At 35.9% G+C, this 18,923-nt stretch overlaps 1 protein-coding gene across 3 annotated transcripts in view; it reads left to right on the top strand.

Moving 5' to 3' along the window:
* Nucleotides 1-18,923, top strand: part of Vps13a (vacuolar protein sorting 13 homolog A) — a 178,199-nt gene that overhangs the window by 51,752 nt on the left and 107,524 nt on the right. For all 3 annotated transcript variants that reach the window (XM_048332075.1, XM_048332068.1, XM_048332083.1), the window contains exons 24-31: nt 995-1,073; nt 3,889-4,043; nt 4,550-4,706; nt 9,133-9,212; nt 16,877-16,936; nt 17,145-17,295; nt 18,171-18,287; nt 18,363-18,466. In XM_048332075.1, coding sequence (XP_048188032.1) covers nt 995-1,073; nt 3,889-4,043; nt 4,550-4,706; nt 9,133-9,212; nt 16,877-16,936; nt 17,145-17,295; nt 18,171-18,287; nt 18,363-18,466 — 903 coding nt within the window. The remainder of the gene's footprint in view (nt 1-994; nt 1,074-3,888; nt 4,044-4,549; nt 4,707-9,132; nt 9,213-16,876; nt 16,937-17,144; nt 17,296-18,170; nt 18,288-18,362; nt 18,467-18,923) is intronic.

Raw genomic sequence — 18,923 nt, 5'->3', positions numbered from 1 at the left:
TTTGATCCAATTCATCCTTTAAGTGCAAAGTACCATAATTTGTGTAGGTTTTCCTAAATCCTATCAATTTTAAATTAGCTCAAGGATAAACAAGCAAATCAGTAAAGCAGAATGGTGTTTAGAAATAAATCCACAGTAGGTGATAAATTTTTTTATTTTACAAAGGTGTAAATCTAATTGTTGAGTTAAATAGATTTCCATGTGGAAAACGGATGAATTTCAGTCTTTAACATCATACCTCACATAAAATTAAATTTGAATTGGAACATAGATCTAAATGTAAAAGCTAAATTGTAATGTTTTGGAACAAAATCCTGAAGAGAAAAAAAATTTATGAGTTCTTAGAATAGTAAAATTATTTTAGAACATTAGTCATAAATGGAGCATAAAACTAAGTTGTACTTGTGAAAATTCAATTTTTATTCTTTGGTAGACATTATTGAAAAAAAAATGGGCAAGTTACCCACCCATTTACATGGGAAAAGTCCCTGCAAACATGCATGTTAGGAAACCATGTGTCCACACTATTTTAGGAAACCAATAGCTTATTAAACAATGGGTAAATAATTAACATGAAAGATGTTCAGCTTTATTACCTATCAGGAAAATGAATCCATATAGATACACCACTGACCAGTGATTAGAATTGTCTAAAAATAAATATGATACCAATGGCCCAGGTAACTGAGATGTTAAAGATTTGATACTTTAACAACTGAAGAATGGTATAACACATTTGGAAATGGTTTGGTAGTTTGTTAAATAAATATGTGCTTATTTTGTGATTTGTGAATTCTCTTAGGTTTTTGCCTAAGAGAAAATATATATCTTGAAATGGTAAACCCTCTTTTAAAAATCTATATAATTTATTTTTCTAATTGAGTTCTGATATCTTCCTAGATGATTTCAACTGAATAGCTTTTTAAAATAAGATTGTTTTACAACTTCAAATGAAAGTCTTTGTGCTACTTAGCTGTGCTTCCTTTCTCCTCAGATTCAGTCATCTATGCCAACATCACAGATCACACAGAAAATAATTCCTTTCTTGGAACTGTCCTCCATGACTGAAGATGGTAAAATGAAACTGCTTAAGGGAAATTCCCTATTTTATACATTATACTGTATAATTAAAATTTCCATTTTGAGGCATGTATTCTTCAAATGACCTCATAAAGGAATATAGCTGGTTCTTTCCTTTTAATGAAAGAGAAAAGAAAGGGAGCAGATGTAATTTATTAACATTTGTATCTTGTGTATATGAAAGAATGATAGAAAACTTAAGAGTGATAAAAACTAGGGTTTCTATGTCAGTTTCAGATGAAGAAAAGTAAGTGGGACTTCTGAGTTTGGGAAGGTAAGCAGAAAAAGTATGGCAAGGTTAGAATGAAGTCAGCATCTTCTTTCCCCTTTTGTGAGAATGTTTTGTAACTAGGAGTCATCCTTCTGGCATAATAAGATACCATTACAAAGGCAAATTTCTTTTATAAATTTTAGTATCAATTTCAGTAGGGATAAGTTTTATCTTCTGTGCCTCTTCTGTGTTTGCTGTTTCTGACAGTAATCCAATAAGCCAAAATGGCATGATTTAGACTGTAATAGCTTGTTCTTTTATAGTCATAAAAATGTAATAATAATAGCAATTATTTGTGTATTGTTAGATATTTTAACTTAGAGTTCCTTAAAATAACCACAATTCAGATGTCCTTGGAGTTACTTTTCTAATAGGTTTTTTTGTTTGTTTTTGGTGTATGAAAAGTTGAATTTATAATCGCAAAGGTCACTTAATAAGTTAATAATCTTTATTGAGTTCAGGGTTAAAAAGAAAACTCTATGAAACTTTGAGATATCTAATTTATAATATATTTAGTTACTTGGAGAGTTTTTTGATAGTAAAACTTCAAATATCAACTTTTTCTATTAAAGAAAAAAATCAAGTGTTAATACGTAAATTTCAAAATACTCTAATATCATTTAAAGTTGCTTTTTAATAGTGACATATTGTTAACAGTTGATATATTGCTTTTAAGGAATATTTTGAGTGTGGAAACCAGAGAGATGTTTTTCGTAATGCTCTTTTACTTCAATTTAGGTTTTAGGGATATAATTGATGCAATTTCATTTTTCTTAAATATCTTTCAGTACTTATATAAAGTGGTTGTTTTTCTAATTTTTGATCTAAAAATTTTAATATAAATTCTAGAGATCAATCTCTCAAAAGAGAGAAGAGTCTCCTATTTATATATGGTAGATATATTCTAAGACTTCTAGCCCTTGAAGAGTTCTGAACTCTTCTGTTGTTTTTTTTCTATATGTATTTACCTTTCTGAAATTCAGTGCTTTTTTTTCCCCGTCTTAACTGAGATCTTCACACTATGACTATAACTTTCAGCACTGTTCTACTATGTTTCCTCTTCACAGTTCCACAGATTAGTTCTAGGAGTAGATGTTAGAAATAATGAGCATATAAGGCTTTTTTTTTAAATTAAGTTGAGAAATTTTACGTTTCAATCAAAGGGACCACTGATGACTTCCCAGATGTGTGTGAATTCCCAGAACCACAACATACAGACTTTGAGGTCATTATTAAGTAAAATAAGAGTTACTTGAACAAAAACACTTCTATAACAGTGGATCTAATAACCAAGAAGGCTACTAACTGTCTAATGGATGAGTAATATGTACAATGTGGCTACTGAATGAAGGAATCTAGGGAATTTCATCCCCAGAAATGGTACCTTGGCTTGGTATGCTGATTATTTCAAGGTATCTGCTTGGAAAGTAGCAGATGTTGGAAGAGGCTTTTTTCTGTGATGCTTCCAAAAAAGGAAACCTTTATCTTTAGCCTTTTTCCTTAGTTTTCACTATCCAAACATGTTCATAGGATGAAAGATTAAAGAATATAACCATATGTGGTTAGCATTTTTCATTTAAGAATAGAATTTATTTAAATTATTTTCTGTCACCTAGGCCTATTCAGGTCTGAGCATTGGCCCATCCATTTACCTAAAATCATTTACTCTGTCTCAAATAGTCACATTCCCCATTTCTCTATGACTGTAATGACTGCTGCTGCTGGAGCTTATACTCAGGGTCTTGAGTTTCTAAGCAGGAGGCATGACCCCACCCGTCTCCTTTCCTTAAGAGAAGGATATATAAATATTTGGGCCTCATTGGGATATTTGGATAAACAATGTTTGACTTATTTTCCCCTATGCATGTTAATAAATTTGTGTATCTTTTCTCCTGTAATCTTTTGTGAGTTAATTCCAACAAACTTGTAAACTTTGGGAGAACAAAGGGAAGCTGTTTTCTTTTCCCCTACAATAAACCTGCAAAGGGACACATCTGGAGTGGGGTAGTATGACAGTTGCAACACACTACTAAGGATATAAAAAAAATGGTTTAATGTGTCGATTGTGGAATTTTTCATTTAACATTTTTGGGCTTTTGGTAACTGGCTAGCTAAAATTACATTAAATGAAATGTAAGGGGGAGACCTTATTCAAACTTTAAATCCTGATCTCTGCTGGTAATGTAGTTTGTAGCTAGTACTATTATGCAACCCAGATGTAGTGATCATATTTCCATGCTAATTTTTGAGTGTTTATTATGCATGTGATCATTGCTGTTATTGTTTACTGTAAAGTTTTCTTATACAGTTTCGAAATAGATTTAAAAGTTAGTCTTTTTAATCAACATAATTTGTAATTTTCTATACTTTTTTGACATCAGGACATGTTCAAAAGTAATTTTGTATTTTCTGTTGTCTTTGTCATAATGTTTCTATTTAGTTCTTAAAATGAATTCTTAGTATTTTAATGTTTAAATTTCAGAAGTTATAAAAATATTTACTTGATCTTTGTTGACTTAATATTGTGTGCAATTTAGATTCGGAGGAGGAATTTTTTGATGCACTGTCTAGTCCTGTGGATGAATCTCCTCCGATAATTACTGGAGCTAAAATTACTCGACATAGAAAGTCACAAAAACAAGACTATTCACTGAATTTGACAGAATTTAAAATACGATTTGAAGTAGCAGAGGTATGTACTGTGGTAAAATTAATATAGGTTATTTAAGTTGTTACATAATGGGTAGCTTATTTAGTCTCATTGCGAGTGGCACTGTTGTTTTCACCTTGATTAAACTAGACGTAGACTTGCCGTGTGGTTCTTCCTCATCTCCCCCACCTCTTTTATTTTTCCCCCTCAAGATTTAACTTCCTTAATGAAGAGTTAAAGGTTAAGATGATATATTATGGATATTTAGTGTATGTTTTCTGAAAGTGATTATTTACACAGGTAGGTATGTCTTGTATGTGGTAGAATATAAAACTTCCTAAATTTTAAATATTAAATTTTAATATGTAACTTATTCATATGAATACCTTCTAAATCCCTATGTAACTACAATATATTTAAACAAGTTTGCTACTTTAGCGTAATGGTACATTATTTTTCTCTCTTTTTAAGATACTAGAGTTTAAATTCAGGGCCATGTTACATGATGTGTTCTACACAGTGGTGCTTTCTTTTTCATTTGTTCACAGGTTTTGATTCAGTTTTATCACCTTGTGGAAGATTGTGAAATATCTGTGGTAGAAATTGATGTTTTAGGATTGGGCACAGAAGTTATGATTAGAACGTGTGATTTGAAAGCAAATGCGTTTTTGAAAGAGTTCTGTTTAAAGTGTCCAGAATACTTAGGTAAGAATCTCTGTTTTAAAAAAAATGATTAATTTCATTGTTCACTGAAATTAACAAAAAAAAATTTGTTGACTACCTGCTGTAGAGTTTCTAATTCTTTAGACATTTGGATCTATTTATTTGCTAAACAGTCTGACTGTTACATTTTGAGTTTATACTAAGTCTGTCTCCCATTGCTATTGGAAAATCTTCTAGACTAAGTAATATATTAAGAAAAGAGATTCATTTAGCTCACAGTTTGGGGAGGTAAAAATCCAAGCTCCTGTGACTCCATTTGATTAAGCTCTGTGAGAATCTTGGTAGATGAGTTCATTGCAGGAGCATGTATAGATAAGATCATATAATGAGACAAAGCCAGAGAGTGATTCAGGAGCCATGTTCACTCATAACTTTTCATTCTCATGGGGACTGAGATTTCATAAAAACTATAATCTCGTCCAAAGATAGTATTCCCATAATGACCTATTAACTTTCCACTATACTTTATCTGTTAAAGATTTTAACACTTCAGTAATGCCACACTGAGGATCAAGTATGCAACACATGCCAAACTATAGCAGAGCTAGTTTTTAATCTTTTATCTGTATCTGTATTAAACTCTTATTTGGCTGATTCTGTACTACGTGAACCTGGCTTTTTGTTGGTTGTTTTTGAGATAGTCTGTTGAACTTGTCTGCCCAGATGACCTTGAATGATGGTCTTCCACATCTCAGCCTCCCAATAGCTAATATTATAGGTTATGTTTTTAAACCCACAGACAGCTACGTTTCAGTTCTTGTCTTGCAGTTAATATAGACAGTTGTTTTTCATTAAGGAAAATCAAGTAGATTAAAATTAAAATCTACACAAAATGCAGAAACATTAAATTTCCTATTACTTTTATAACAATTTGCCACCAATTTACTCTCTCAAACTTAGTCTGATCCAAATCTCACTGGGCAAAAATCAAGGTGTTCTGTTGGTGGTGGTGGTGTGGTGGTCATAGGACTTGAAATTGGGGCCTAGGTTGTCTCTGCCACCCCCCCCCATGCTCCCCCGACCCGCGGGAGAGATGGGGAAGGCATGCCCGGACCGGAGGAGCCCAGAAAGGAAAGGGTCGGCAGACCGCCCGCACCCAGCCCTCCCTCACCAGAGGACAGTCAGACTGCCTGGGAGTCAAGTCAGTGCAAGATCTCCTTTATTGGGGAAGTACATGCCACTAATATAAGGCACAGGAACCAATCAGGTCTAAGATCAGCAGGAAGGGGAGACATGAGCTGTCCATCAAGGGTGGAAGAGCCGGGGCGTCGCAGCCCCACAGAACTGCTTCTGGGTTATAACAAAAGACACTTGTAGCAGCTGCGCGTTGTTGTTAGGCGCTACCATCTTAGCTACACATGGCCCCAAGACTGAGAAACAGGTGGGGCCAGCTAGTTGACTTCCAGGTGTGCCCCACACTAGGTACTGTCCCTGAGCTTTTGCACTCAAGGCTAACACTCTATTACTTTGAACTACAGCATCAGTTTGGGTTTTCTGGTAGTTAACTGGAGATAAGAGGCTCACACTTTCCTGCCCAAGCTGGCTTCAAACCAGTCCTCAGTTCTCAGTCTCCTGAGTAACTAGGATTATAGGCGTGAGCCATCAGCACCCAGTTTCAAGAAGTCATTTTAAAGGCTCTAGAGGGATATTGATTTCTATACTTCATGCAGATGTTAAAGTCAGTCGCATGTGATTTATCTGTTTTCATGCTCTTTATTAGTTAATGGCTGTCCTTAATTTTTAGTTTTCTCTAGTGCTCTTTGCATTACTACCTCCTACAGGTAAAAAACTGGCACAAATCATGAGGTCATCATACTGCCATCTCTTTCTACCTACTTTCTCTTTCTACTCTTAAAAATTCAGTTGGTTAAAAATTGCACACCTAGGTAATTTATGATAATCTCTATTTAACCTTAGTCTATTTCAAAGTCTTATTTTACCATGTTGGGAAACCTATTCTTTTTTATATCACTTATACCACACAAAGTAATAGAGTCGTGGCGTTGACTGCAAAAGCTCAGGGACAGCACCAAGGCCCCAAGTTCAAGTCCTAGGACCACCACACCATCACCAACAGAGCACCTTGATTTTTGCCCAGTGAGATTTGGATCAGACTATAAGTTTGAGAGAGTAAGTTGGTGGCAAATTGTTATGAGTAATAGGAAATTTAATGTTTCTGCATTTTGTGTATACCTCTGTTATCAACATCCCCAACATAGTATCATATATTTGTTAAAATTGATGAAACTATACTGATATATCATTATCACCCAGAGTCCATAGTTGAAATTAAGGTTCAGTGTTTGTGGTGAACATTATATGTGTTTGAATAAATACATAATGTCAAGTATCCACCATTATATTTTCATACAGAGTTATTTTACTATGCTAGGAATCTTCTGTGATTCAATTGTTCATTGCTACCTCACTTATGACACCTGGAAATCACTGATCGTTTTACTGTCCCCATATTTTTATTTTTGCTAGCATGTCATATAATTAGTATCATAAATTATGTATCCTCTCAGATTGTCCTCTTTCATTTAATAATACATTTCCTCTGTCTTTCCATGACTTTTCTTTCAGCAACAACTAGTTGTAGACAATTCCATGGTCTGGGTTTATGTAGCTTGATTTCTCAATTTACCTGTTGAAGGACATCTTTGTTCTAAGTTTTGACAATTTTGAACAAAGATACTATAAACATTCACATGCTGGCTTTTGTGTAAATACAAGCTTTAGTTTCTTTGGGCAAACACCAAGAAGTATAAATCACATGGTAAAAGTATGAATTATGTTAAAGGTATGTTTAGTTTTGTAAAAACTTCTAGTCTTCCAAACTAGTTTCATTTTACATTTTAACTGGCAGTAAATAAGAGAGTGTATTATTCCATATTCTTGACAGCATTTTGATGTGCTGAATTTGGATCATCCTAATAGGTATATAGTGATAATGTGCATTTCTCTGATGACACTGTCTTCATATATCAACAGTCTCCATACTTAGTGAAATATCTTAAGCTCTATGCTCTCCCCCCGCCCCCATTTTTTAAATCAGAGAGCAAATTTAAGTAGTATAGCATGGGTTGGGAGATAAATCTTTTGCTTTTTGTGTTTCTATTTTGCCCTTAATAGCCCTTAAAAACTTAAGTATGATAGTTTGTGTTAAGCTAAGATCATTATATGATAGCTTTATTAGTTCTATTATGATCTTTATGCCAAGAAAAAGTTGGCTTTGCTAATTGGAAAGGAAAGTATACCAACTTGACAGTTTTCTCTAGTAATACAGAAGAATTATGTAGTTGTTCAGTTTTAATAGTTGTGCTTATTTTTTAACTTATTTTCCCAAGAACAGATAATAATGAAATACTTGACAAGGAAAATACAAAAGATTCAGTTATTATTGGACCTATTTCTCTAATAGTTTTGCTCTTGTTTCCTGAAGAATTAATAGCATAACTAGTTGCTTTTGAAAAGTAAATGATTAGTAAATAGTTGAATAAGTCAGTGAATATAAATAAAAATGGTGGTTCTTAAGGGCTGAAAATACAATTAGTACCTACATTAGAAAATTAGTTAATGTGCTAAATAAAGTTTAAGTTTGGAGGGATTTCTGGAATTATGTGAGGGTTTTTTTTTTCCTCAAGAATATTCCTTTTGGGAGTGGTGGTGTGTCTCAAAGTGGTAGAGCACTACTATCCTTGAACTGAAGAACTCAGAGACAGCACTGAGGCCTAGAGTTCAAGCCCCACCACTGACAAAAAAGAATACTCATTTTCCCCATCTAAATACGTTTAGCTGCCCTGGTATATTTGGTAATAATAGTTTTAAAATTTTTGTACAACTGTCTCTCCTGTAGAAGTTGTGCTAGAAACCAGGTTTTTGAACAAAAATAGTACTATAATAAAGACTGTTGAAAAAGTAATAAAATGTATTATAATCTAAGGTAATATGTAGAAAACTAACACATTTTTGGTTTGTCTTCTCAACAACTAGGTTTTCTTTTTTTAAAAAAATTATTTTTATTTGAAAATGCTAAAAGTTAAGGTGTTATATAAGTCAAGCAAAGACTTTTCTATTTTTGACCCAGGACCAGAGTTCTCTTTATGTTCTTTAATTGTTGATAAGTACCATTCTGATATTTTCTTTGACAGATTTCTGGTTTTTCTTACCTCCTGTTTAGAGTTAAGAAGTGTTTAGTCTTGAGGTACAAGTGAAGAAAACAGTTGGGAGGAGGAGTTACACATTATCAGTTTAAAAAATAAAAGGATCTTATTGATTGAATACAGTAGATTCCAAGGCCAAGAACTGATGCAAGAAAGTTTTTTCAGTCTTATAACTACTAATATTGCCTACATGCATTTGTAATTAGTTTTTCTACCAAAAGATAACTCAAAAATATTTTTAGATGAAAACAAGAAGCCCATTTATTTGGTCACGACACTGGATAACACCATGGAAGATCTGTTAACACTAGAATATATGAAGGTAAGGAGTTTCATTTATCTGCTTGTTAGGTAAGTGTGCTGCTGAAATTTTAGTTACATTTTCTATGTTGTGTAATAATTTCTTTAATCATTACACTAATATAATAACTTCCCTAACTTCTTTTTGTTATTATGTACTAAATATGACTTATAGGTGTATCATAAGCAAAATAAATAGCCTGTGTCCTATGTAGGAAGGACCTTCAGTGTAATTATTTTCTCCTGTCTTAGGTTGGTCAGACCGGCACCCACTCTTCCCTGTCTCTGGCTGCAGTTCCTCTCAGGGGAAATTCATTTACTTGGAGCTTGATCTTATGTAACTAGCTGGCTAAACTCATAAAAGAATTTTGCAATATACGTACAATGCAAGAAAGGCATAGGAAAACCATCAGCAAAAGTATCCTAGGGCCAAGCAATGTCATTAGTAACCCCTTAACATTAGTCAAAGAAGGGATATACTGTTGAAGTTGTTCAAACAGCTCTTTTGCAGTATTTGCCACTTCAGAGTCCAGAGGCGGAGCTTGTTCTAGTCCGGCTATTTGCCTGTGGAGTTGAAAAAGATCTAAAGACAAATTATTATGGTGCCAAATACCATTAAGATGTGCTACAACTTGTTTCCAAGGATAGCTTGACCCATTATATTTATGGAGGGTTACACAAATAAAGTCAAACCCAGCATGGCAGCGCACCCATTGCAAGGTTTGTAAAGCACAAATTTGTTCTCCCAGAGACAACACAGATTCATGCAATGCTTCCAATTTTTGTTCTACTTTATCATCAATCCTGCCTTGAAAGTGTAAGGCTTGCATAGTATTATGAGCACACCGATTAACATAGTTAGCTGTCTGCACACTTTGTGTTAAAGCCACAGTAGCTGCTGCAGCAGAGGCAGCCAAGGAAATAAAGGCTACAATGCCTGCTATCAATAGTCCTATAAATCGTCAAGGGCGCATGAGCTCTTTTAGATGTTTAACACTTGAATACCTGTTTCTTCATACCAAGCTTCAGATATGTTCACAGGAAGCATAATAAATGGAGGCTGCTTAATAACAATTACAGAATCAGTAAGACCATTATACAAGCAATTTGTAAACGAACAGTACAAGTAACATTGAAATACATGGCTCCAATAGACATATTAAAAGGTCCATACATAATTGCATAAGGAGGTGCTACACAACTCATAATATTTTTTAAAAAGAAAGAAGAGGGCCAGGAGATATTATTAGGGCAGCCACTAACATCCAGACATGACATCGAGGGTGTCCATTCATCCACCACAGACCTGGATTGTACTTGTTGATGAGATTGGCTCCGGACCAGTCCATCAATTGAGAATTAGTTCCTCAAATATTGGTTATAAAAGGATGTTCATGTCTACACTTTATGGGGTGCAGTTCTCTTGTGGATTCTACAATTTGAGAAGAATTGATGCAGCAAGGTATCATGAAGGACGATGTAGAATTAGTATGTACAGGGAACCCAGTAGGCAAGTTGTTCGTATATTATATACTTGACTATTATCAGAAATCCAAATTCAATGATTTATGGATTGCATTATTGTGCAGCCTGGAATATAGCTGTTGGAGACAGTTGTAAAACATAAAGGGGTTCCAATGCCAGAAGCTGCAAAGTCTCCCATTTTAATGTGTTGAACAAAAGGATCTGGAGCCGTACCATATGCTGATCTGTTGACATGGACGAACACCTCAGCTCCTTCCCAAGTCACAGGGTGTACTGTTGGTGGATCTGGCACATAAGCCCAGTAAGTCAGTGCTTGCACCATCCTGATTAGCTTCCACAATCCTAACGCAATGCTCACGTAGCCAGCGGGCATCATTTTCATCCTGTGGAAAAAAACCCACAGACATGTCCTCTACCCCATGTCAATATTGGATTGGGTCCGTGCCAAGCACCTGTTAAAGGATCTTTCTACTTAACTTGGGCAAAAGCTCTTTGCTCTCTCTTTTCCCAGAACCACTGTGCTGCAGAAAGGCCATTACAGCCCAAATTTAGAAAATTTAGTACAAATAAAGCGTTAGAAAGAATATTAACAGGAGAGAAGGGGTATAATTCCCTCCCCCTTTTAATTTAGAAATTTGATGTTTTAACAAACTGTTGGCCCGCTCAACAATTCCTTGACCTTGAGGATTATAGGGAATTCCTGTAGTGTGAAAAATTTGGTAAGATTTACAAAAAGTTTGAAAAGCTCATCCGACATATCCCGGACCATTATCAGTTTTAATATATTTAGGAAGTCCCATATTGGCAAAGCAGCGCAGGGCATGGGAAATACAATGTTTGCTAGCCTCCCCGGCAAGAGGAGTAGCCATAATAAAATTAGAGTAGGTATCTATGGTAACATGGACAAAGCGAAGCCGTCTAAAAGAGGGAATGTGGGTAACATCCATCTGCCAAACATGGTTGGCTACTAAACCTCGAGGGTTAATGCCATTGGAGGGCACAGGTAGGAAGGTAGTACAGTTGGGGCAAGTTTTTACAATTTGACAAGCTGTCTCATGTGTGATATGAAAATGCTGACATAAGGCACAACTGTTTTGATGGTGGGCTGCATGTGATTGTTTTGCTAAGTCAATCTGAGTGAGAAAAACCTGAGTAGCCTCATCCGTAATAGCATTGCCCTTACTTAACGGTCCGGGAGGCTTAGTATGAGCATGTATAAATCCAAAAAAGCATGGACAGGTGCGAGAGCAAAGAAGTTTTATCTGGTGAAAAAGAGTTTGGATAGTGGAATTAACTGTTCCAAGAAAGGGGACAGTTTCAGTAATGACTATCAGAATATAAATTAAAAGCTTTAGTAGGTAAAAGTGTAAGGGCCTGTAAAACTGCTTGAAGTTCAACTTCTGGGCTTAAAAAAGACCAGTGTCCCAAGATTTAGTATCACCATCAATAGTAAGAACAGCTGTTCCATTAGAAAATCCATCTGTAAGCACCAAGGCAGCCATAGAGAGAGGCGATAGAGATACAACCCAAGGAAATATAAAAGTGTAAGAAGAGGCAAAGTGAAGTAATTTGTTGGAGGGATAATGATATGAAATTGTACTCATAAAATGGCCCAAGCAATGGCCCAGGAATCACAATGAATACAAAGCCATTCTTGCTGTTATAAATTATAGGGGATATAAATTACATGTGGATCTCCTCCGAAATACAAGATTCTACATGGCACACATGGACTAAAGTGGCCACCAATTCATAATAGGGAGTTAACACTTTGAGGGAGCAGCAGACAAGGAAAGCCATAAAAGAGGTCCCTTCTGCTAGAGGACCGCCATTGGAGAATGAGGTGTAGTTAAAATATATGCTTCCCAAGGGGCCGAGTAATCAGTATAGTTTACATGTTGGGAAAAGACAGAATTTACCATGCTTTAGCTGCTTCAGTTTTCATTTGTCTGGGAGATGTAGGGTCAGTGCCCCCTTTAATAAATCAAATAAGGTTTTTAATTTAGCTGTGGATAATTTAAGATAAGGGCGAAGCCAATTATGTCTCCCAGAAATTTTTGAAAATCATGCAAAGTACGCAAATGACAAGTTTTAATCTGTAATTTTTGACTAGTAAAATAAGGACCTAAAATATGACAAATACTTGCCAGAGTTCTGCTGTAACACTTAGAGAACAGCAGACTGAATGAGATCCATGTGCCATTAAATCAAATCATATTATTTAACCTTACCTTACTAGCAGGTGGAAGAGAACACAAATGAATAACAATCAAGAGGGCAAAGGGTCAGGACAATGTAAAAGTCTCAGCTTCAGTGGATCCGAAGTGGCTTATGTCTTACATCCCGAATCAGTAGGCCAGCAGGAGAGATGGGTTGGAGCTGGGCAAGGCTGTAGTGGCATCTCTCAGAGTTCCCTGGATAGATTGTCACACCTCCTGCTGGGTTGCCTGCAAATTTCTACACAGACTGGTTAAAGACCTTTGAAACCTTCCAGTATTCCTTGGTTGCTTACTCTGAGTACTCTGGCTTTTGTAGGCTGGTGCCCTACTGGTTTAAGCAGGGTGACAACTTTAAAAGATTTTAGAAGGCTTGGGCCTTTAACCATCTTCTTAGTCACAAAATCCACAAAGACCAAAGGCCAACAAAGTCTGCTCTCTGCAGCAGCCACGACAGTTTCTGAGACATGGAGAGGGAAGATACCAATGCTTCCCCAGTGCAACCCTGTGGCCACCAAACACAACTCTGATGCTTTTAACCTTGGAGTAAGCCTCGGTTGCAACTGTCATGATGGGCCTGTTATAAACCCAACTCTAATCTTGGGGCAGGCAGAGCCAGGGCAGTAGCACTCTGGGCCTGTCAAAATCTTCACAGGACTCCTAGATTTCCTGAGCAGTTTCCCATGCAAGAGAGAGAGAGAGAGAATAAGGAATTATTAGTAGTGAAGCCAGGCAGTTTGGGAGCAGACTGTGGAGGCGGCTTCCTGTAGCCACAGACTGCCACAGTCCATGCAGCTAGCACACATGTCGACCTGCATCCTATAAAGCAAAATATTAATCCTGGGTCAGAAAAATCTAGGTTAGCAGCCACATTTGCACACTCATTCCAAAATGATTCTGGTCTCTTGATCTTAAAAGTGTTTATGAGGGCACAGGAAAAAAAATGGAGAAGAAAAATCTTAATCTATACCAAAGAATTGTCAGGATTAGATGTACACTTGACTTTTAGCATAGATAGACATAAAGAATAACACACTGGTTTTACATCATTGGACTTATATCATGTGCTGTATACTAGAACCTTTTAGAGTTTTTCTTAGACACATTTGCTTGCACCCAAACATGGGTTTAAAACCTGGTTTGTTTGTTTTTTAGTTTTACCAACAGACAGACATACAGACAGTTGCGTGCACAAGCTTTGGGGCACGCTTAGAATTGTTCTTTAATTGGCCATGTACGTTTTATGGAATTCCAGTGGCAAAATGATATTATTTGCCCATATTGTAGAACCACGTGGTTAGTTAGAAAAAAAACAAAAAACTTTTCCAGCAAACCAAAATTTTCCGAGATTATCCGAGAAGCCACATTTTGAGAAACCAGTTCAGCCCCTATGGGGAGCTGAAGTGGGACACTAGGACTAGAGAAGGTCCAGGAGATGGGAGACAGGACATGAACAGAACACAGACATGTGGCAAGGCATAATGGCAGAGGAGCTGGTCAGAGCCTTAGCAGGCTTACAGCAAGACACCTTTACCTTCCAGCATTTGAATTGCAAGGTACCTTTGAATTGCAAGGCCACAGTTCCAGAGTTCAGGGTGGGGGGCAGGGTTACCGGGAGCTGGAGACTCCATGTCCCTGCCCAGCCTCCAGGAATTTGGCATGCCCATTAACTGGGGGATGGGTGGGCTTCCACCTCCACTACTTTTGTCCACCATGTGCTCAATGCTAGAGAAAACTTAGGATTTAGCCAAACGAGCAGAATTTAACTCAATCTCCAAACTTAACATCAATAACAAGAATAGAAAACCTTTGTGTCTTTCAAAGCAGATGTTAAACAAACATTGGTACCTTTGGAAGCTAGCACAGCCCATCCTATGTCACAGGCAGGCAGAGTTTAGAAAGAGGCAGAAAAAGAGAACTTCGTCTGCCCCAGCGCTCATAGAAGTTAAATAAAATATTCCAAATTTGTAAGATTGGGCTCAAACTTGAGCAGCTTTTAGATTGTGCCACTCCCATAGTAGAGCGCTTGGTCAGGAGAAGTTACCTCGGTGGTGTTAGCATTTCCCTAGCCTCAGGTCCCTCCCCTCTGTGAGCAGCCTGCTCCAAGGAGAGCTGTAACTGCCAGGACTGTCAGTGGGGGCTCACCAATATCTACCTTTAAAGGACTTTGTTGTTCTGGATGAAGCTGTGACAATGTGGCTATAACTGATTTCAACATACTCTCAACATGAATCTATCTTTAGTAGGCTCATTGTATATTTTTTCCTTCAGAGTCTGAGCCATCTGAGTCTTTCTTAATATCTAGTCCAGTGGGTTCAGATGTTATTCTCTCAGCTCTTCGCGGGCAGCTGTATGTGCTCCCATAGCTGGGCGACACTCATCAGGCCCCTGTCCAGTTTCTCTGATTGACTGATTGAATTTAATCTGCTCATGTCTAGGATCCAAACAATCTCGGACCAGATTCCAAAGAGTAATAGCATCCACTGGGGTTTTCTCAGGGCCATTTGCGTCATAATGTTCCTGAATTCTTTTTCCAATTTTCTGCCAAGTTTCTAAGTTAATGGTTCCTTCCTCCAGGAACCAGGGGCATGCTTCCTCAATAAAGTGAAAGAAACGTTCTAACTGACTTTGGCCAACTTTCACTCCCCGGGTATGAAGCATACCTTTGAGGGTCTGCACGTATAGCATGCAGCTGTTACCTTTTCCCATAATTTCTTACTCCCGACGATGCTCTCTCCCTACTCTCTCCCACTCTCCTTCCCAAGTGATCGGACATCCTCTTACCTCAGCGGGGTCCTCTGCCTTAGTCCCAGGTGTTCAGGTCCCTGTTCGGGCGCCACTTGCCGGAGCCAGCCGGCAATGAAAGGGAATCCTGATTGAGGGGGTGAGGATAAAAGAAATAGAAAAATACAAGACAAGAGAAAAAGACAAGAGACAAAAGATGGGGTTCAGGAGATCTGTAGCTCAAGTTTGTAGCTCAAGACTGCAGCCCCATTTATTCTTAACTTCCAGCTTATATGCAGTTTGGGAACCAGGGAATGGTATAGGGTTACTAAAGTTTAAGAAAATAAGAAAGCTTTTAAGTCGGTAAATAACAAGAGGCAGTAAAACAAGATAAGGCTGAATGGTTAACATAAACCAGGCTCCTATGGACACAGTAAAACATCTTGGTAAGTGCTGTCTGTCAGTTAAGCCATATCTTAACACATTCCTTGAGATAACAACACAGCCAGAGGTCAGGATAAACTTTACTGCTGGCTCCCTACAGCTAGCAGAAACTAAGAGTTGTAGGAAAGGAACCAAAGAGGAGCTTCTGACAAAAAGGAACAGACTCTCAGACAGGCAGGTCAAATAGGGTTAAGCTGTGCTGCACAACATAGTGACTATGCCAATAATAGAGCATACTGTACAATAACAAGGTAAATTTCTAATATCTTCCACAAAAATGATACAAATAAGCAAAGTTATGGACATATGTTAGTTTAATTTGATTATTGCACATTATATACACGTGTCAGAACATCTGATGATCCCTATAACTGTATCCAACTATGTATTAATGATGAATAATATAAATAGTAATTTTGGAAAAAGAAGACATTTGGATTCTTGGACAATTTTGTCACAAAATTTTTTGATTTAGAACTATTCAGAGTACTTTATTACCAAATGATGGTTCATTTTATTTGATATTTAGTATTTCTTTATAATATAATTATATGTAACATTTATTGACCATTTGCTAGAGGACCTCATATGCATTTTTCTTGTTGTAGTAAAGTAGTTGCTTTGTTCTAGTCCTACAAAATAGACTTAAACAGTTATCTAGTATATAGTTATATAAACTATAGTGTATGTCATGTTACATATACACTATAGTGTGTTGGGGAAAATCAAATAACTGTATGTTAGTATTATAATGTATTTGTATACATACTCATGACTTCCTAAGATGTTCTAACAGATTCACTTTCCATTTGGATAGGCTGAAAAAAGTGCGCCTGACTTGAAAAGTACCTATAACAATGTTTTACAACGGATTAAGGTATGAGTAGATAATATTCATTTTTAATTAGTATGTTTCCATGTCTAAGTATAGTATGACAGTTATTTTTTACTGGACTTAGAAAATTCTTAAGGATATAACCTGGTTATTATAAATCACATCCTTTGTAGCAGAAAAGAGTGCCTTATAGATACTATGGACAAAATTTTTATTGACCTGTTACTAAAATTAATATTGTTAATTTTAGGTGAATTTTTCCTCTTTGGATATCCATTTACACACAGAAGCACTTCTGAATACAATAAATTATCTTAACAATATTCTTCCACAATCAGTAGAAGGATCCCCAGTATCTGTTATGGAGACTGAAGACAAAGGAGATGTCGTTAAAAAATTAGGTATATTTCTTTAAAATTTAACTTTAATTTTTTAAACCAAGTAGGTCAATAAATAGTAATCATATTTCATGTTAATTTTAGAAAAGTTTATATAATTGGTTGTACATAGTAGAAATATTTAATTTACATTAAAATTACTATATTCGTTAGCATTATTTTATACTAAAATGGGACTAAAAATTGATCATTAGAGTATATTTTTAATCAGAATATAGGTTGACCCTCCAAAATCCAGGAAGTTGAAATTTGAGGTGCTGCAAAATCCTAAGTTAATCCTCCAGAAGCTTTAAATTTTGGAGCACTTCTTTGGGTTGTGTATGCTCAATTTGTTACTTAAAAAAGCACAGAACATTTATCCTTTTTATAATGACAAGTATCTACCAGTAATCATATTTAAACACAGTCAATATTTTAACTGGCTGCTGGAGGCTTGTGCCTATAGTATTACCTAGCTAGTTAGGTGGCTGTGATCTGGAGGATCATGCTTCAGGGCAGTCTGGGCAGAAAAGTTTGCTAAATTCCAATTCCAAAATAACTGTGAAAAAAGAAGCATGGCTAGAGGTGAGGCTCAAGTGAAAAAGTACCACGAGGCCCTGAGTTCAAACCTCTCTTAAAAGATTGAGAATTGTATACCTCCAGGTTTTAGTGTGAAATGATTGTAGTCTTCTATTAACAGTGTTTTGTTTGCCTTCTTATTTGCTTTTGTTTTCATTAGATAATTCTTAGAATCATAAAGAATATCTTATTACCTTTGGTTTCAATTAAACTGCAAACTAGATTTTAATATTTTTGTGGTATTTCAGTTGATTTATAAGTATAGTGTTGTAATTGCTCAAAGTTTTCTCTTACGTTCTATTATATGATTTTTTTTGTAGCTTTAAAGCTATCCATGAATGAAGATATTATTACCTTGCAGATTTTAGCAGAATTATCATGTTTACGGATTTTTATTCAAGATCAGAAGCGAAACATTGCTGAAATTAAGATCGAAGGTAATAAATTTTCATTAAAAAAAGCACAATTTTAAATGAAAGGAAAAAGCAGTCATTTATCTTTTTTTCCTCTAGGACTTGATTCGGAGGTGATTATGAGGCCTTTAGTAACTGAAATAAATGCAAAGCTAAGGAATATAATTGTATTGGATTCGGATGTAATGGCTCTGTACAAAAAGGTAATAATTTGTTTTTTATTGACTGTTAGTACATCATTAAATGATTGCCTTTTAAGCCTGCTCAGTGGTCAAACTTGTTAGATAAACAGCTGTCATATTTTGGCAGTGTGGCTTATTATGATCATCAGTTTCAGTGTCAGGCCTAATCTACTGCTTATCTTAGTTTTGCTTCTTAGTTTTGAATCCTTAGCAAATTATTGAAAATCAGTATTCTGTTTTTGTTCCTGTACTTTTTAAATTCCCATAGTGTCATAAATGGAAGGAATATGGGTCTAATTCCTTCTTTGCATATGGTAGAATGTTTGCCTTTTGATGATTCTCACTAGACATTTTCATTGACCCTTTAAAATACCAATCTTTTAGTTTTGTTGAATATTCTGTTTTTTATTATGTTTATATTTGCTTTTACCTTTTCTATTTCCTTCAGCTTTCTTTGGATTTAATATACTCTTTTTTT

This window comes from Perognathus longimembris, chromosome 1 (genome assembly GCF_023159225.1).
Source record: "Perognathus longimembris pacificus isolate PPM17 chromosome 1, ASM2315922v1, whole genome shotgun sequence".
In the NCBI taxonomy this organism is placed as follows: domain Eukaryota; kingdom Metazoa; phylum Chordata; class Mammalia; order Rodentia; family Heteromyidae; genus Perognathus; species Perognathus longimembris.
The sequence above is the reverse complement of the archived record's forward strand: the minus strand, read 5'-3'. Positions and strand labels throughout refer to the sequence as shown.